The sequence below is a fragment of the Lampris incognitus genome, chromosome 18, assembly GCF_029633865.1.
Source record: "Lampris incognitus isolate fLamInc1 chromosome 18, fLamInc1.hap2, whole genome shotgun sequence".
NCBI lineage: Eukaryota > Metazoa > Chordata > Actinopteri > Lampriformes > Lampridae > Lampris > Lampris incognitus.
The window spans coordinates 32,487,019-32,507,762 of record NC_079228.1 but is presented as its reverse complement, the minus strand read 5'-3'; the positions used below and the strand labels follow the sequence as shown (position 1 = coordinate 32,507,762).

Below are 20,744 nucleotides of genomic sequence, written 5' to 3'. Positions count from 1 at the left end.
ACTGTCATTTTCTCTGCAGGTAGCTGAAAATTGAGTTTCAGTCGTACTTCAGCTTTTGACATGATAGATCTGTGCTGTCTTCGTGTTCAATATTCAAATTAGTTAATTTCTTCAGAAAAAAAATGTCAGAAAAAAATCTAAAAAGGTGTTCTTACGAAAAACTTAAATCATACAAACCAGCAAATGCGCATGCAAGAAAACAATATTCTTTTTTTATTTTTTACATAATATCAAGCGTGTGTTTTGATAACTAAACGCGTTCCGAGTTTTTACCAATTGCCAATTGAAATACGGGATGGTTTCGACCTATCGCGAACCGGTTTGTTGTGAAGTCAATAGAGGTTTTACGCATGCGCGATGACGCCAGCATGCGATGGGAAGGAACGTAAACAGCTAGCAATTAGCTTTCCTTAACCGGTGGGTCATGTTCCATAGTTTTGGTCTCTCTCTGGTGTTTAATATGTTATTCTGTTTTGTGTCATTTGAAATTTTTTGAGTATTCCCCATGGTCATTGTCTTTCAGCTGCCTAGGTAGCAGAAGTCGGTAGTAGTGGTTGTAGCTGGTCGGATCAGCATCACCATGCTATTTTCTTTGCCTTCGTTGTCGCGTTAGCCAGTGATCTAAAGCTGTCTGACCACACAACCGACGGTGGTCTCGATACCAGTTAATACCGTTTGGCATTTCTCAGAACTTTCTGATTTCTCGTTTTTCTGCCAGAATCAATAATGGATACGCAGAAAGATCTGCAACCGCCCAAGCAGCAGCCTATGATCTACATATGCGGAGGTAAGGTAGATGTTATGCAGGTGTCCGGGAAGCTCCCAAATGTACCCTTCGATGAGATGGTTGGATGCAAACTCAGAAACTTCTTTGGAAATGGATTTTCCTTCCCAGAATGATTTATTTGAGAACACACATTTAAACCATGGAACATTTACTAGAGCCAACGTAGAATCTAAAATTGTGGTTGGTGCTGGCACTGTAAAGATAGGAGCACGATATCAAAATACAAAGCAAAACTGTATTATTAAACACAAGAAACTGAGATCCAGCGTATATCAGGGACAAACATCAGCACCGGGTCAGTGCCCTTTTTGTCCCCACAACATGAATCATTTAGGGTATGGACTCTTGAAATTTTTAAAAACATTCAAACGTTCATAAAAAGTTGCTCCAGATCTACTCCTATTATTTGGATAACAGTGACTGGTCTGTTTGCTCATTAATCTTTACATTCTCCTTCAACATCTCTTGTCAACAGGTTGTTTTTACCTGATGGATTACCATCCATCAGAGGGTTTTGTTTTACAAATCATTCTCTGAATTCTCAAGCCTTAGTACAGGAGTCAGCTGTAGTGAGATCATGGAAATGGTCCGTCAACGTCCATAAAACTCCCCCAGTTCCTCATTCGCATTTACATATCTACACCTAATATGGTATTTAGCTGATGCCCCTATCCAGAGTGATTTAGCAAGTGCACCAGGTGAATAAGATTAAGTTCCAACAATTAAGGAAAATACCGGTGATGAATATAAAATTCAAAGCCACAGCACTGCCAGTACGTGTAACATGTGCCATTCTGTCCTTACAATGCCCATCTATGAGAGACAGGATATAGGTAAAGGAAAGAGACAATAAGAAAAGACAGAAACTTTTGTGTTTTGTATGAACAGCAACTACGTCCCGTAGTGTACATCAAGCAAATTACACCTCTCTCTCTCCTGTATTTCAGAACGATTTTTTTGGGGGGGGGGGGGGGATTGTGTGCTTAATAAGTGATAAGGTACACGAGTGAATGTAAATTGTACAGTATTTAGGATAGCACAATACAGACAGCTCCCAGAAGATGTTAAACTCACACTTGATAACTGAATAATTTCTTCTTTAGTTGGTTTATTTTTTATAGCAGTTTTCACAGACATATTTATCTTCCCTTCTTTCCTTTCAGAATGCCACACTGAAAATGAAATTAAGGCCCGTGATCCCATCCGATGCAGGGAGTGTGGCTACAGAATCATGTACAAGAAGAGAACAAAAAGATGTATCCTTCTCCTTGGTTTGTTCTGTTTGTGTGTAATGGGGAAGCTCTGTAAGGAGCTTATGAAGGGGCATAAGCTTAGATTTTTACCAAGATGTTATGGTATAAACCATAATATGAACATGAAACGTTTCCACAGGAGTTTTAAAGGCCATGATATATATACTTTACGATTTTCAGCTTTTGTAGCTGGTTTCAAACTGAATAAGAGTGGCAGTGAATTAAGGTAGATATCACCCATCTGCTCACAGTCGCTAAAGTGAGACTGAACAACAGCCTTTTTTCCTTTAATAATTGTTTTTGGGCACAGAAACTTTTCATTGATAGGAGATGTTTTATTTATCCACTGGCAAACACATCAATGTTTGTTTTTTTTCTCTTCCCAAAATGTATATTTTGTATTATAGTGCTGCATTTCACAGGTCTGCTTTTACATTTACAGGTATGGTTATGTGGTTGAATTCCTTGACTCTTTCACTCCAGTGGTGGTTTTCGATGCCCGGTGAACAGGAGGGCCGCCATTCAGATCATGTTTGTGTTTTTGTTATGTGCTATTTTTGCAGTGCATGACTTTGTAAATAAACAGGGCAGTAACCCCACAACCTTTGACCTACACCAGGCTTGGCCACACATTTTTTAATTCTGGTTACACGGGACTCTTTTTTTTTTTAATAAAGCACCATTACATTAGTCAGTGCTGATCATTTTTTATCCTGTTTTTATCCTTTTATCATTTTTACCTGATTGTGATGGATGAAAGGTTTATGATAAAATGAGATCTTCACTGAACTCAATGTTTCCCTGTATCTTTCTCTTTTGAGTATTACCCGACACAACGGTCCACATTCACCACTCGACTTTCCCCAAACAATCGGGGTACTATCAACATAAGTAGACGGGTAGAAGAGTCTATTTTCCAAAAAGCTAAAAATCGTTTGGAAGGGAACACAATGGAGTTTATCATTTGACGGTTTATCATTTTACTTCTCCGTTACATGAGGAAAACCTATAAAAATATTATCGTTTGGTCAACAAATGAGCCAAGATCTCTCCTCTTCTTCATCTGGGACCCCATGCAGTCAGGTAGGATTTTCTCCAGGTGGTCACTGGTTCCGGTTGGGGTGTGGGTCTGACAGGCCATGTGTCTGGAAGTATCCGACAAGCCCAAGCTGTTCTGGATTTGTGCATAATTTTATGATAAATTTTCAGCGAGATTAACTCGTTTCCATTTCCGGTGCTTTGTGTCGGGTCCCTTTTTTGGCTACTGGAAGTCACACAGGCATTTCTTCTGACCTCCTGGGGAGCGACATCTGTCCCTAAACTTGTAAAAGAATATCTAATTAGGAAGTCATCCACACCATTACCATTGGAGTTGGTGCTCCACGATGGTGGCCTGTGGACGTGGGGTCGATTTTTGGCCCAAGATTTGTATTATTGAGAAAAGACCTGCTATCATTTTGAAGAGCAGGTGTCGCATACTTATCTCAAGTTGGTGCAAACCTTGAGGCAAATTACTAGAATAAATTGATCATTTGACTACTTCAACAAATGGTTAAACTGAATAAAAAAACTTGATTGTATAAATGTTATGAAATAGCTCTGTACATTGGGATACTTAACCATGGTTAATTTAAACACACCAATATGTTTTAGAATCTGTAAAACACTAGAGGAATTAAATACCTTTTAAAATGACTGAGCACAGTAATCATGTATTCAGTGGGAAACAGCATTACATTAATATTTAGAGTTCAGAGCAAAGTGGAATATAGATGGGAAGCAGTGCTGAGTTTGTAAGGTCTAATTTCCATACTAGTCTTTCTTGCATTTTAATGACATAGAATTGCTGCCACTGTATCTGTAGAGTAAAAACTCTTTGCTCAGATATTTAAATGCAAAAAAGGGTGGAATTGACCTCCTTTGTTAAATAGAAGTTAGAAAAATATGCATCAAACACATTTAAAAGCTCTGAAGTAAGCTCAAACATGAAATGTTTTTTTTAAAATCTTGTAGCATTCTACTACTACTACTACTACTTGGACTACTACTACATATTCTACATGCAACAAAATGTGCATGTACACAACATAAAAGCATCAATGGCAAATACAGTGTCTGAAGTCTTGCGAGTGCGATTTCAGCTAAACTGTGAGCCCTTTGCTCCGAGCCTAAACCGAGGATCTCCCATCAGGCTTGTCCTACTGCAGTACTGCAATGCTACAGCCCCGACCCACTGTGTGACGTCAGCCAGTGACATTTCATTCAGGGGGCGTGGCCAACGGAAATCCCCCCAACCAGAGACGGGTTTATCTTCAGCTTAGCGAGAGGAGGAGAGGCAGGGAGGGCTGGAGACGGAGGGAGGGAGAGGTTGCACACACACTCTGCAGAGAGAGTGCAGCTATGGGGAATGCACAGGAGAAACCCCCGGGTAGTGGAGGGGGGGGTGCTAAATCGGATCAGGCCACGCCAGGGAGCAGGAGGCGAAGCCGGGGAGGAAGCACCACAGAGAAACCCCGGGCCCACAGACATTCAGACAAGGGGTCAGTAGTAGCCAATGGTACCCAGGGGAACAACAGCCATGCTGGGGCAGCGGAGGGCCAGGGCAGCCCCGCGGTGGACACCAGCTACCTGGATGCCCCCGCCGGTGCCCTTCCACCTCACCTAGCCCGGCTTAAGAATGAGGGCAATCACCTCTTCAAACACGGGCAGTTTGGGGACGCCTTGGAGAAATACACCCAAGCCATCGGTGGCTGTGCTGACGCAGGTAAAGTAACGCCGAGGGCACTTTTGTCTTATTTCTTAGAAAGTTTATCTTCTGCCAACGACTCTCCCATAGTAAGCACTCGCGAACATCTCATCAGTAGACTCTTCAATTCATTTTATCCACTGCAGAAATTCAGCAGTTTACTGAAATTTTTGTTCAACCCTTAGACTTCTGTCGAAAACTTGGATCATTGGTATAAAATATATTTTATCATAGGTCCATTAACACAATTACTGGGAGAGGCTGTGATATGATGTGATGTAATGTCAGTACAGTATGAGGGCAGTGGTGATAAGGGTTGTATGGTGCACGCACGACTACAACGTTACATCCTAAAGGAGAACCGTTACTGTGACTGACTATATTTTCTTTTTATCACAAAGTTTGCCACTACACACCTGACATTACCCCGTCCTTTACAACCACACTGAAAACGCTTCAGGTATGAGAGGTGGACCCACGGCCTCGCAGCACTGTTCCCCCGATGAAGGTGGTTTACAATGCAAATTCGGTTGTTAAGAGTAAGATGCGAAACAGATGGGGAGCAGACACAGACAGATAGCTTCTTCGGTCACCTGTGTGTCAGACCTTAATACGGTATCAGATGCACGTTCGCTTATCATCTCAAGTGGCTCTTGAGTATTATATTTCAACTATGAGAGGGATGCTGTGCTAAGAAGACATGCCGCGCTGCCCGATTTCTACCCATTGCCACAGCAACACGCCCTCGCTCACCATTTTGCACAGAAGTACCACAATCAGGTTAGTTTTAAGGGCATGCTGATATCCCGTTTCTGAGCTTCGTTTTGATTTGGATTGAGACTGACCGAGGTAATAATGTGCCACTCTGTCAGAAAAACTTTTCATCGCTGCAGAAATTGGGGGAACTTCTTTGATGGGATGGAGATTTGGCAACGCAAGAGTGTTCTTCCGTGTCTTGGCACGGAGGAAAGTCTTCGACCTTAGATGGAAAGTCAAACTGGTGCATAGGGCCCTTAGATATGATTGCATCTCGCCTCAGAGAGCACTCAACCAACTTTTAATACGGCATGGGAAGAGTAATAGCTTCTTTTTGAAGGGCTACGGGGACAAATGCGAAAATATTAGAGGAGGCCGTGGACAGACTTTTCCAGCAAACACAGCCTTGTACTGACTGCACTGATCGCTGTAGAAAAAAGCATCATCAAAATAATGTCTTTTGCTAAGTTAATTAGTTTACGGGAGTAAGCTTACTCCATATGAAATCATACAGTAAGGTTCGTTTAAAGAACCTATTATATAGATGTAATGAGCATATTTGACATAGAAGTTTGTAGTAGTTGGTTTGCGGTAGTAGTTAATAACAGTTTGGCATACACAGCAGTGGAGAGGCTGCAGTGGAGGCCTGCGAGGCAAAAGACAGACACAGAAAACCACAGCAACAGATAGACTAACAACATCAGAGAGTGCTGCAGTGCTGTCAATCCAACCTGCTGTCTGTCTGTTGTTTGACCCGCTCAGCAAGACTTGGCAGTCTAATCTGTTATTTTGACTGCTGACCTTTCATCGCTCCTGGTTGGTCCCATGCTAATGCCATCCGACGACAACTACTAAGCACATCCTCTTGCTTGCGCCAGGGTGAATGAAGAGGTCTGGCTAGTTTATTGTGTCTCCTTTACTCCAGACGTTCTAATTTTGTTGAGGTCAAAGGTCGATTTGTTTGTCCCTCCTGCAGGTATCAATAGCCCCGAGGACCTGTGTATTCTCTACTCCAACAGAGCTGCCTGTTACCTTAAAGATGGAAACAGTATGGACTGCATACAGGACTGTACTCGGTGAGAGTCCGGCTCGTGTCAGATGGTTTTTAATGTGTCAGTCTGTATGTCTGTCTATTGCCCATCATGGACAGAGAGATCTATTTTATACGGTGAAGTTGCCTTGGTGGTGGTGGTGTCCGTATGAAAATAGAAAACTACTGTAGTATTTGCATTTTTTCCCCCCATCACGTTACCACACAGGCGGCATGGTGGCGCAGTGGTTAGTGCGGTCGCCTCACAGCAAGTAGGTCCTGGGTTTGAACGCCAGGGTTGTCCAACCTTAGGGGTCGTCCCAGGTCATCCTCTGTGTGGAGTTTGCATGATCTCCCCGTGTCTGCGTGGGTTTCCTCCGGGTGCTCCGGTTTCCCCCCAAAGTCCAAAGACATGCAGGTCAGGTGAATCGGCCGTACTAAATTGGCCATACTAAATTGTCCCTAGGTGTGAATGTGTCGGCCCAGTGATGGACTGGCGGCCTGTCCAGGGTGTCTCCCCACCTGCCGCCCAATGACTGCTGGGATAGGCTCTTGCTTCCCGTGACCCCAACTGGGCTTGGATAATGGATGGATGGATGGACATTACCACACAAACGCTATAGCCAAGTACAGCAGCATTTAAAGTCAGGTCGTCTCATTTGTATAGCCCAAAATCACAAGGTAGTCCCTAAGAGCTGCACAATGAGTACAACATGCAACAATATACAACCATAAATGACACAATAAAAGACATTTCTATAGTGAAACCATAGGAACACTTGCTACACCATGCAAATACTACAGCATTTGCATAGTAGTGTGACAGAAAAGGAGGAAATATGGTCGTAAGTTTTTATGGTTTTTCGCACGGGTGGTGATGTGTGTGTTTGCATGTTTCTCTGAATGGCCACAACATTGTCACAGTTGTTGAATGAAAATACAGCTGTGAAACACTGCAAAAAAACACAAACTTATATATCAACAATGCTTATTTCGTTTCGAGCTATTGCTCGTAAAATTTTCTTACCACATCGGCAGATATCATCCGAAAATGTCCTTGTTTCATGATTATAAGACTTGTTATAAGGAATTTCCACCAGAAAGCAAAATATATCTCAAAACAAGAAGCTTGATTTGAGATAATCTTTCTTTGTTGGAGTAAATGTCTTGAAACAGGTCCTACTATCATGAAACAAGTACACTTTTCTTGAAACAAGCAACGATGTCTGCCAGCTGGGTAGCAAAATTCTACACGCAGTATCTCGAATTACACGTAATGAGACTTAAAATGAGATAAAATACCTCAATAAGCTTGTCTTTTTGCAGTGGCCATGCTCATGGCAGACCGGAGAGTCTTACTGGGTAGAGGGGATTTCCTCTCTGTAATAGGTCCATAATACCCTGAGTGTGACTGTCGTAGAGCACAGCTTAACACATGGCAGCGGGCTTAAACTTTGTTTGTGCAAGTGCTGCTGCTCATAATCCGGCCCTTCAGCAAATTCAAGGCAGGGACGCAACACACGGCATGACGAATGAGAAACACGTCACATCCTGAGGACAAGATACACCCCCCGTTTCACGCTGAAGCGTAGATCAGCGTTTCCCAACCCAGTCCTCAAGGACCCCCTATCCTGCAGATTTTCATTATAACCCTGCATAGGTAGCCCTGCTTGTACTTACTCAGCCAATCATCTCACAGCACTTAATTATGCAAGGTGTGCAATGTGTAACATAATTCACTGCTGATTGGTTGAATAACTACAGACAGGTACCTATTCAGGGTTGCAAAGAAAATCTGCAGAATAGGGGGTCCTTGAGGACTGGGTTGGGAAACACTGGATGGATAGCAAGGCCGGGCGATGATTCGTTGTTATCACTTATCGCCTTGCAGTGGTATCGTATCAGGACTACATTTCAGATATTGTCATATCCCGATACATCATTTTGTTGTCTAAATAACTGATAATGAAACCCTATTACATAAAATGTGTCACAAAATGAGGTCCAAAATATCTGAGGGTGTATTATTTGAAAACTATTTTTGGTTTGAGGTGATGAACCATTTTAAACATGTTCGTTTTGCATCTGTATCCTGATACAGATGCAAAATAGATAGATAGATGGATGGCTGTATGGATAGATAGATAGATAGATAGATAGATAGATAGATAGATAGATAGATAGATAGATAGATAGATAGATAGATAGATAGATAGATAGATAGATAGATAGATAGATAGATAGATAGATAGATAGATAGATAGATAGATAGATAGATAGATAGATAGATAGATAGATAGATAGATAGATGGATGCATCTATCTAAGGGGGCGGCATGGCTCAGGAGGTGGAGTGGGTCGTCTAGTAATCAGAAGGTCACTGGTTCGATCCCCGGCTCCTGCAGAGAGCGTGCTGAAGTGTCCTTGAGCAAGATGCTGAACCCCTAACTGCTGCTGATGAACAGGTTGGCCCCTTGCATGGCAGCCTCTGCCATAAGTGGGTGAATGTGAGGCATATATTGCAAAGCACTTTGAGTGGTTGGTAGACTAGAAAAGCGCTGTATAAATGCAGTCCATTTACCATTTTAATGGATGGATGGATAGATGGATGGATGGATGGATGGATGGATGGATGGATGGATGGATAGGTGCTTGATTATCCTTCTTTAGGAAATATGTTGCCACAGCCTGTAACTTAAAATGCAAGTTTACCTCCATACATGTACATAATGTATTTACATCCATACAGTCACACATACACAAGTGTATACACGTATACAGGTACAACTATATACTATAACTATATATACTTGTCTTTCAGTGAGATGTGGGCTCACAAATATGGAGAAAGATTTTTCTGTCTGTACACGAGGTATTATATGCAAGGTTACATGAACAGGTGAAGTCCCAGGTGAAGTCAGCATGAGCAACCATAAGGGTGGAGGTGAAAGGAGTTAATGCCTCTATATAAAAGGCCCCATCAAGTTGATTACTCTTGCTGCACCTGTGCCACAATGTGCGCAGGGTGGTGGGTTCAATCCTCCGTCTGTCTCTCTGCCTCTCTGATCGTCTTAGGGCTCTGGAGCTACAGCCGTACGCCCTGAAGCCCCTGTTGCGCAGGGCCATGGCCTATGAGTCACTGGAGCGCTACAGGAAAGCCTATGTGGATTACAAGACCGTGCTGCAGATAGACACCGGGGTGCAGGCCGCCCAGGACAGCGTCCACAGGTGGGTTTGAGTTGCCTGACAGAGACAGCAGTTCAAATTGCAGTTGACTAGTAAGGGCTTGCATCAAAACTGCGACACCTTTACCGGGCTAAGTTAACTGTGAGTGTGCTTTGTCAATGTTCATTCGCAACACTAACACAAGCATTCTCAATGGCAAGAGGTGGTCTCTGGGCAAAGTGGCCTTAACAGTAAACTTTGGGGGCTTTCAGCGGTGAAAAAAAGAGCCATCACTAATGTGGGGATCAAAAGCAGAACTTGATCATGGAGAAGAAACATGTAAATAGTGGAAAAGTGCCAATATTAGAAAAAATAGTCTATTCAAATTAAAAATAGTAGATGACATTGAACAACATTTCAGAATTGACTTCACAATATGCACATGTGCAAAAGTCACACAGCAAAGAATGCATTGTTGGGCGAAAACTCATACTGCTCGAGAGAAAACGAAATCCAGCAAGGTCTGCTTTTTTATGACAACTACCTTGAAGAAAAATATTTTAGGAACAAAATCAGGAATCAGGAATTAGTAAATTTTTTTGTCATTTCATTTCATGCACTTGCGTACATGAAATATCGTTTCTCCCAGCCCACAGCAGTGTAGCGCAATAGAGCCAAACTACAAAAAAAAACAAAACCTGCTAAAAAATATATCCAAAAAATTTTTTCACTGTCCAAGAGTGAATGCCAGCCAGGATGACTGTCGGAACTGCCGGTCTGCATGGGCTAGCAGTTAGCTTAGCCTTCCCCGCTTCTGGGTCCTGTCAGACCGCCCTCAGTGTTTCCTCTTCGGGCACCGCTCCGGGCAGCTCCGTGGTCCCTGGGCCCACCGGCTGCAGCAGACCAGGCTCCCCCAGCCGATCCAATGCTAGCTCCCCCAGCCAGACACCCTCGACACACCTCACCGCACTCCACACGACAACACCAAAAACACAGTTAACGCCAGACCAGGCCGCTGCCAGGCCGCCCTCGGTGTTATCGGAACTGCCGGTCTGCATGGGCTAGCAGCTAGCTTAGCCTGCCCCGCTTCTGCGTCCTGTCAGACCGTCCTCGGTGCTTCCTCTTTGAGCACAGCTCTGGGCAGGGCCGTGGTCCCTGGGCCCACAGGACGTAGCAGATCAAGCTCTCCCAGCCGATCCAGCGCCAGCTCTCCCAGCCATCAAACGAAGACACAAGCTTAGATGCAGACGTGGACAGAGACACTGCATGGATGGTACTGGGTGAGGCCGCTGCAAACGTGAGATCGCGCCGCCATCTTCCCACACCGGTACTGGGTGAGGCCGCTGCAAACGTGAGTTCGCACCACCATCTTGCTGCAATGGAAGCAGAAATCTGGTCTGATTTAATGCCTTGTTGGATAACTGCCTCATCTCCCTTCCAAAATCACCCAAGTCGTTGTTATGATAAATTATTTGCAAATGGAGTTGAAAGTTAAAAGTTGCATATAATCTCGTGAAGTTATAGACTACTTTTAATTCTTTAATATTGCAATTCATTACACAAACCCCCCCCCCCCCCAAAAAAAATATTGCAATGTTGGTTTCTTTTTCCCTGATATCGTTCAGCATCATACCCTACAATAATACCGGAGTTTTACAGTCTGAATCTGTCGTAGAGACGCGGTCAGGTCTGCACAGTACAGTACCGCAACATGTTTAGTACCAAGGACAGCTCCCAATATAAAACCACTCGGGAACATACGTGGTTCAGTGATACCCCATCACTTGACATGCGGGGCCATTTACATTCAGGTTTACGTTACAACCCAACAATCATTCCCCAATTTAACTGATTAATCCTCGCCTGTCTGACTGAGTGTGTGTTATTCAGAGAGATAGGCTGGTGCAGTGTTAGGCCATAAAAGAAAACTGGTCTGGCATACACGTGGCCCTCCATGGCGGATGATTGCATAATCACCAATATAGTCGACGGCGGATGTGCAGTGATTCATGTCAGTCAGTGTTGCTGGTTTTCTATTCAGACAGGTAGTTAATTCACTTTTTGTTCCAGGCCCAAAACAACCAGATTTAGATTGCTGTGATATCTGACCGAGTAGGAAACCAGCGGTTGTGCCGCTCCCCGAGAAGTGGGATTGGGAACAATTGGTTTGAGTTAAACATGATGGGGCAGGCACTTGACAATGTTCTCTCCATTTCTTTCCCAGCAATAAATTTGCTGGGCAGACTCGGATCTGGATTTCTTGTGTTGTGTTGAAAGAGTCATAATTTCCCCATCACTTCATTCAATGCATTTGATTGCATGGGTTATAGGTTACAGGTTACTGCACGGGTTATAGGTATCCTTCATGTAAGCAGGGTTTAATTCTGCTCCAATATGCAGTAAATTCATTTCAGTGGGTGACGAAAGATCCTCCCCTCGAATTCGTCTATTCCAAGAACGCACTCTTTAACTGGACAAAAGCAGACTATTACCACCACTGTTAAGCTGAATTTCTACGCACTTTTCACTAATGGACTCTGCTGTTTATGACCTCTGCAAGGATCACCAAATTGCTGATTGAGCAGGACGGAGCCGAGTGGAGACAGAAGCTTCCGGAGATCCCTCTCGTCCCACTGTCGGCCCAGCAGCACCACAAAGAGCGGCCCGTCAGCGCCGAGCTCAGCCAGGCCCGTGCCGCCAGGGCCGCACAGGAGGAAGGTGAGTGACATCACTTCCTCTTTACAGAGTGAGTGGATAACTGGTTTTAATGTGTACTAACGTTACATATACAATATATTATATATACTGTATAAACATTATATAATAAAGAACATGGTAAATAGTAGTAAAAATTATAAGTGAACACAGCAAAGCACCCACTATATAACTGTATAGTAAAAGTGGAATTAGATCAGGGATGGGCACCAACACAACAAAATTGTATGTTGATGTGCACATGCAGTTCAAATTACATTCAGATTTTTGCAAGACCCTTTAACACTAATCAAAAAGTACAAACATGTATTTCAAATACATGTTTCAAACACATGTATCAAAAATCTGCCCGTACCTCAATGCTATCATGATGGTAATTTTTGGGTTCACGTGTTTCTAGAAAGCTTCAGCAGATACAGAAATGGATAAGTAAGGGAAATGTGTGAGCGCTGAGCAGTGGTGGTCTGTGTGTGTGTGTGTGTGTGTGTGTGTGTGTGTGTGGGTCTGGGTGGACTATCAATAATGCAGAAGGGAAAGAGATCTACACAGACTTGAGTGTTGATGTAATGGAATAATCCAGGTCAGGTTTCTTGCAAGCGGCTGCAGAGAGATACACGATGGCATTGTACGATACTAGCACATATTCATAGACCGAGGTCTCAAACACACACACGTGCACACATGTGTATACAAATATTATGAATAGTGCTTACAGCAGGGAGGCACCGTAAGAGGAAGAGAATCAGGCTTATTGCAGAATAGCCCACTGTTGTCGTGTAATGGACTGTTCCACTCAGGACCTCAACCCCCATGAAAAATGAATGGGTTTGAATCCAGTCAATTGCTTTGTAACACTGTTTGCATGGCGCTGCTTTATAAGGATACATCATAAGAGTGGTGTTTTTGAGCGTTCGATCAAAAGCACATGAAAGGTTTTTTTTTTGTAAGCCAGCTACTGTGCTGATGGATCTGGGTTAGGTTTCATTCTGGGTTAGCATTCAGACAGGAAGATAGAAAAGCCTGAAAAAAGACAACTTCTGTCAAAAAGGTTCGTAGAACTAAAATACTTGCAGAAATTTTTTCCTTTTAACTTACATTTGGCAGGTGGTATATGCTAATTTCAAGTTCGATTTACTTTTTCAATTCACATTACATAAACCAGTTTGGAAGAGCAAGTCAGCTCACCACCTGCAAATTACTATAAGTCAGCTGTTCCAGGGGAAGGCTGCCTGGGTGGTAGTCATCAAAACAGACCGAGACACAAGTCGATTTTTTAAAAAAATCTACAACTTGTCTCCCTGGATGAAAAAAAAAAAAAAATCAAGACTATGCATCAATAATGAAGCTTTTGGATAAAGGCAAGCATGGTCATGTATGTGTGTGCAGGGTTGGGTAGGTTACTTTTAAAACGTAATCCATTACAGGTTACTTGCTAAAATGTGTAACAGTAATCATTAGGATTACTAGAATTTGGCAATGTAACCTAATTCCTTTTTGATGAATGTGTTAAAATGAGTATGCAAGGATTTTCCTGAAAGTGCATTGTATGTATCGTTCCACCCAAACACATTAAATAAAAATAAAAAAACAGTGAACATAAAGCAAATCTGTAGCCAGAATTTTAACATGCTTGCACTGAAGTCTGTCTTTTTAAGACTGCATGTCTAGACGTTAACTGTGTGTGCCCCAACATACACAGATGCTTGTGCACACGTGTGCGAATGTCTATTTTCAAGGCTATAGAACTATTGCATGGGCTGTGCGAAGTGAGCCTGGCCTACAATCCTGCAGGTTTTAATATATATATATATATATATATATTACCATCCATCCATCCATCCATTATCTGAACCGCTTATCCTGCTGTCAGGGTCGTGGGGATGTTGGAGCCTATTCCAGCAGTCATTAGGCGGGAGGCGGGGAGACACCCTGGACAGGCCGCCAGGCCAGCGCAGCCCCCCCCCCCCACACACACACACACAGCGTTTTTTTTTTTGTAAACCGTCAATGGTGTTGATAAAAGTGCTGAACAAATAAGGAGCGGAAAATCAATATAGATGTAGGGGAAAATACAAGCTTGTACTGCTATGTATTACGTATTTTCCCCCTACATTTATCTATCTATCTATCTATCTATCTATCTATCTATCTATCTATCTATCTATCTATCTATCTATCTATCTAATTTTTTTCATGATTGTCCATATCTGTAAATATATAATTTTTTCATTATTGTCGTTGATCCAACATGCTTCTAAAATGAAATTCCTGGGTTTTCACTTTCGATATTGCGTCATGACGTAGTGCGTACGCCATCTTGCTGCTCACTGCGAGGAGGTAGAGGAAACGACGTCGGCTGCACGAGATCGCGACCGATTTCGTAAACACGAGTCAGATGTTACGAAAAGCAAAAAATAACAAAGAAATAAAAAGAAGGGAGAATTTCATGACTCGCCGCGAGAATCGCTGGATAACTTGGTCAACACGAATCCGGAGACGTGGCGGTGGCTGAGCAGGTGTCCAAAGCTAAGCGGGTGCATGTGACCGTAGGCGGCGCGAAACGACCGGTCTGAAAAATGATCTAAAATCTGAATGAAATGTAGACCATGGACCTGCAATACTGAATTCTAACACGCTGTAACGAATTCAGGGGGCAGCCGGGAATCCACCGCAGCCGAGACGCGAACCCGGGTTGCCCGCACTGCGCTAACCAGGCGACTAAAGGGTCCGACCCGTTGGCCAGGGCTAGAGAGTCTCGTCATCCGTGGTCGTTACACTACCCCCCCCCTTTCGGGAAGACATGTCAGCTCCATCACGCCTCTGAGGTTGTGGCTAGATGGGATACAGCCACGGACGGAAGTGACGCACAATCTCGCCGGGCGTATTACGTTGCTATGGCGATAGCTAGCCTAGCTAACCTCCTGAGCTACCGCGAGTTTGGACGTTGGTTTTTAAAACTAGATGAATGATGAATCGGATGAATTAGGATTACTTAAAATAACTACAATTTAACTTAATAAAAACGGGCAATTGTGTATTTTAAATGAAATACCACTGTTGCTTGTGCGTAGATGCTGCTTCCCAATGCTAGCAAGCCAGCTAAGTCTATAGAGAACGGTAGCCAACGTTAGCTAGTGTCTGCGACACTGTAGTAATGTGGTCTTTCGAAGTAAAACAGGCCTACACTGATTACCGTCCGTTATTGCACATAACTGCCATACCTTGCATGGTTCAGCCAGAGAGTCAGACGTATAAGTATCTGGTTCGGCTCCTTCCTTCAGATGGTAGGGATGGCATTGCATGTCATGCTCTCCACAAAAACACCAGAACATCCACCCATTCATTATCTTAAAGGCTTACCCTGCTCTCGTGGTCGCGGGGATGCTGACCAGTATATTGTAACGTGCATGGATAAGAAGACACGCTGGCCGCTGGCTGGCCAATCTGACCCTTTAGTCGAGTGGTTGGCGATGCCTCCTGCGGTGCGGGCGATACGGGTTCGCTTCCCGGCCGCGGCACTTCCTGTGGTTGCGTTGTCCCCCGAATTCACTACAATATCAAGATAATACTTTATTACTTTACGGACTGTAAGATAACAGATCATAAAATAAAAATAAATTAATAAAATATCAAGCAAAACAAAATAAATTAGGACTGTTAAGAAAAGAAAGAACAAATGAGATTAACGTTTATTATTGGCTATTCTATAAAAACGTGTGTTAAATTGGGTTTTAAAAGAAGACGGTGACACAGCTGATCTAATCTCCAAAGGAAGGTTGTTACAGAGCCGAGGAGCTGTGATCAAGAAAACATGATCACCTTCCATTTTCAGCCTAGACTTTGGAACAACCAACAGTGCTTTGTCTTTATATGTGGATCAAGGTTGTAGCAGAGTCATTTCAGTGGGTTCCAGGACCACTATTGTCATCCCAGCCTGACCTCCTTGGGAGGGGAGTATTCTTTTTTTTGTTTTTTAATGTCTTGGTAAGTACTGGTGCTCATGATGCCATCTATCTTAAAAGGTCCTCCAGGACCTGTAGACGCAAAACTAATTCCAAAAAAAAAAATTAAGTCAGTCGTCATCAATTTAAAAAAAAAAATGGATGGACCTGTAAACGCAAAATAAAAAAATAGACCATCTGCCATATTTCAGTCTAGGCACGGGGTCTATTTCAACATCAGTTTCATCTCATTGGCATGAATGAAATAGACCCCATGCCTAGACTGAAATATGGCAGGTGGTCTATTTTTTAAAATTGATGATGACTGACTAATGGGTTTCTTATGTATGTTGCATCCTTTTATACTGAGGAACGGCTGATTTTATTCTGAAATAATTAGAATCGCTGGAATTTAACACAGGCGGACTCCATTTAAGCTTTAGTGTGATCTCCGTGTCTGCGGGACGCTGATGTGTCCTGGTCGCTGCACTAGCGCCCCCTCTGGTCAGTCGGAGCGCCTGTCCGGGGGGGAGGGGGAACTGGTGGGAATAACGTGATCCTCCCACGCGTTACGTCCCCCTGGCGAAACTCCTCACTGTCAGGTGAAAAGAAGCAGCTGGCGACTCCACATGTATGGGAGGAGGCATGTGGTAGTCTGCAGCCCTCCCCGGATCGGCAGAGGGGGTGGAGCAGCGACCAGGACAGCTTGGAAGAGTGGGGCAATTGGCCCGGTACAATTGGGAGAAAAAGAGGGGAAAGGCAGAAAAAAAAGAAAAAGTATTGCACCAAGATTATGTGTGCAGTAGAACTAGAATAGCTATTTGTGTGACTGTGATTCATGCACAGGCATGCAATGAGCAGGGCCTCGCACATCAAGTTCGCACAAGGCCTCGCAACTCCCATCCCAGCCCCTGTGACAGCTCTGCAAGGACACACAGTATGGGTGTGTTTGTGTTTTTCTTCAAGTTGTTTTTCTCTTACAGCACTTTTCCAACTGGAGAGATCCGTATACAGAAGTTTAGTCGATTATTTGGCTCTGTTTTAACCTGGCGTGTCATCCTGATGGGTGTATCAATCACACCTGACAGCATTTTCTTACAGAGTCGATGAGGCAGTTTCTTTTTGAGGGAAACGGGTTCAGTGGACCTGAGCGGCATTTCTTACTGACACCAAAGTCACTCGTCAGGGAAGAAAAGTGATACCTTGCTGACGTTATATTTGCCAAACACCTCTGTTAAGCAAGAATAATTTAGGTTAATTTCATTATTGAACAACTAGAGATCTCCTGCCTTATCATGTTTCCCATTGCTCATTGTTTCTCCCCTGACAGCCAGGAGACAGGAGGCCCGCTTCACGGCACTAAAACAGGAGGGCAACGGTCTGGTGCAGAGAGGCCGGTTTCAGGAGGCTCTGGAGAAATATAGTGAATGTCTCGCAATAAAACCCAGCGAATGTGCTGTCTACACCAACAGGTATGCCAGACACAAAATTGATCCAGCCCAAGGAAAATCATATGTCATCTGTTTTATAAGCCTTTTCATGATATAAAAAGTGCCAAAATACTCCATGAGAGCCAAAATACCCCATATCCTCAGCCAAGTGTTTGTTCTCTGGTTTGGGGGTTTGACAGGGAACATTTTAGGCTATGAGAGATAGTTTTCTAATGTCTGCAAATATTCATGTGAACTCCTAAATTGAGCTGATATTCCCCTTTGCAAGGGCAATTTACTGGCTATAACAGTAGAGGGCACTAAGTAATTGGCTAGATAAATGAAATTAGTCTATTAAAGATATGACTACTGTCAGTGAGTTAGAATATGAGATTGCTTGTCAAAATGGCATTAGTCGGGAGCAATTTTAAGCACAGTTATCACGAATAGCTGACTCTTACAGAGAAAATAACAACTAAACGATGTTAAAATTTAATTTGCTTTATCTAAGATATACACTCCTGTGGTTTAAATGGGGTGGCACGGTGGCCCAATGGTTAGCGCTGTCGCCTCACAGTAAGAAGGTCCTGGGTTCGAACCCCGGGGTTGTCCAACCTTGGGGGTCATCCCAGGCCGTCCTCTGTGTGGAGTTTATATGCCCCCCCCCCCCCGTGTCTGTGATGGGTTTTCTCCGGGTGCTCCGGTTTCCCCCACCATCAAAAAACATGCACGTTAGGGTTAATACTCCTGGCTGTGCCCCTGACCGAGGCATGGCAAGATGAACTGGAGTTGGTCCCCGGGTGCTGCACGGCGGCTGCCCACTGCTCCTAGCTACACAGCTAGGATGGGTTAAATACAGAGCAGAATTTCCCCACGGGGGATGAATAAAGTAGTAAATAAATAAATAAAATTGCAGCAATAGAGACACAATTTGAGATAGAGATGTTTTTGGTATCAGCCAATACTTAATAGTTTATAACTGGGGATCAGTATGAACATAAAGGTGTTATAATAGTCCATGTGCACTGGCAGCCATGGGCAGGGCATGCTGCTCTTCGAGTCATGTCCTTTGTTGTAAGTGCTGTCCTTTCCTCCAGAGCCATTTGCTTCCTGAAGCTAAACCGCAATGAAGAGGCCAAACAGGACTGCGACTCTGCCCTGCAGCTTGAGCCAACCAATAAAAAGGCCTTCTACAGACGGGCCCTGGCCTATAAAGGATTGCAGGTGTCTGTCTATAAATCTACAACTGATTGTTGGATTTTTAGGTGGAAAAAAAAATTGTAAAATATTAAATATTCCCAAACCTGGACACCATGTTAGTATTAAGACACTTACCGTCCGATTGCTTCATCACACACTTCAGGATTAATGTGGTGTGTGTGTGTGTGTAAACCATCAGGACTACCTTTCGGCCAGCAGCGACCTCCAGGAAGTGCTCCAGCTGGATCCCAACGTCCAGGAGGCCGAGCAAGAGCTGGAGGTGGTGACCGGCCTGCTGAGACAGAGTCTGATGGAGAGCATGGAGCACACGCCAAGGGTAAGGGATCACGCACAAAGTGGAGCCAGCCCGGGATGCAAATCAATCTGCGGAGACACACAACTGTGTGAAGTTGGGACTTGCGAGACTTCAGATTCAGTCCTGTGCTGAGGTTTCACGTGGAGAGCAATGTCTCTCTTGTCAGTTGTACACTCCCAGTTTTCAAAAGAGGGAACAAAATCATTGTACTGCCTCTCTTTAGCTGTTATTTCTGGTAGTAAGTATTTTCCTACCACTTATAAGTTACATTATTCCATTTCTGGTCGACAGAAATGTTAACGGGCCACTGTGGATCTGACCTTTGCCCTCCTTGCTTTGGCAGCTTGAACTGTTGGGTTTCATGCTAAGTCAGTTGCTGTTATTGTAGGTTGCTTTGGATGAGAGTATACGTGGAATGTCTAAAAGTAGACTGTAAGAAAAACGGAGAGGCCAGCACACTTAAAGAAAAATGCTGCTCATATAACCAAACAAACATACTTTAAAATATCTGTTTGAGGGTGTCCGGTTAGCGTAGCGGTCTATTCCGTTGCCAACCAACACGGGGATCGCCGGTTCGAATCCCCGCGTTATCCCCGGCTTGGTCAGACGTCCCTACAGACACAGTTGACCGTGTCTGCAGGTGGAAAGCCGGATGTGGGTATGTGTCCTGGTCGCTGCACTAGCACCTCCTCTGGTTGGTTGGGGTGCCTGTTGAGGGGGGGGGGAACTGGGGGGAATAGTGTGATCCTCCCATGCGCTACGTCCCCCTGGCGAAACGCCTCACTGTCAGGTGAAATGAAGCGGCTGGTGGCTCCACATGTATCGGAGGAGGCATGTGGTAGTCTGCAGCCCTCAGCAGAGGGGGTGGAGCAGCGACCGGGACGGCTCGGAAGAGTGGGATAATTGCCCAAGTACAATTGGGGACAAAAAAAGAGGGGGTGGGGGATTATAGAAAAAAAATTGTTAGCCAAAATTCTTTTTCCCTAACCTCGAACCCAAAAATGAACCTCAATTTAACCTTTTTCCTAACAGCAGCTCTATCCATCCATGCACTACTCAAGCCGTGGAATCCATAACTAATGTGACCATAACCTTAACCATGAACCTAACCATAAAAACAACAACACTAACCCCAACTGCAGCATAGCCTTAACCCCGAGCTGATTTCTAATGTCTCTCTTTAATGCATCCCTACAAGGATAGCATCACTCGGTCCTGACACACACACACACACACACACACACACACACACACACACACACACACACACACACACACACACACACACACACACACAAACACACACACACACACACCAATTTACCTTCTCTCTGCATGCCCTTTCCAGGTGTGATAGTCCGTTGGTGGCCATGGAGCACCGGTGAAACCAGGAAAAAGAAAGGAGA

The 20,744-nt window shown here is 43.9% G+C and overlaps 2 protein-coding genes across 2 annotated transcripts; both read left to right on the top strand.

Moving 5' to 3' along the window:
• The first annotated feature begins 353 nt into the window (after positions 1 to 353).
• On the top strand, positions 354 to 2,814 carry polr2k (RNA polymerase II, I and III subunit K). The gene is made up of 4 exons (XM_056298723.1): positions 354 to 417; positions 719 to 787; positions 1,951 to 2,043; positions 2,524 to 2,814. Exons 2-4 carry the CDS (start codon positions 727 to 729, stop codon positions 2,544 to 2,546), a joined length of 177 nt encoding a protein of 58 aa, XP_056154698.1. The 5' UTR covers positions 354 to 417; positions 719 to 726; the 3' UTR covers positions 2,547 to 2,814.
• A 1,626-nt stretch (positions 2,815 to 4,440) lies between these two features.
• On the top strand, positions 4,441 to 20,418 carry spag1a (sperm associated antigen 1a). Its single transcript, XM_056298033.1, has 8 exons — positions 4,441 to 4,804; positions 6,519 to 6,618; positions 9,647 to 9,799; positions 12,297 to 12,454; positions 17,723 to 17,864; positions 18,920 to 19,046; positions 19,222 to 19,359; positions 20,371 to 20,418. The coding sequence occupies exons 1-8, from the start codon at positions 4,441 to 4,443 to the stop codon at positions 20,416 to 20,418; spliced, it is 1,230 nt and encodes a 409-aa protein (XP_056154008.1).
• Positions 20,419 to 20,744: the final 326 nt, after the last annotated feature.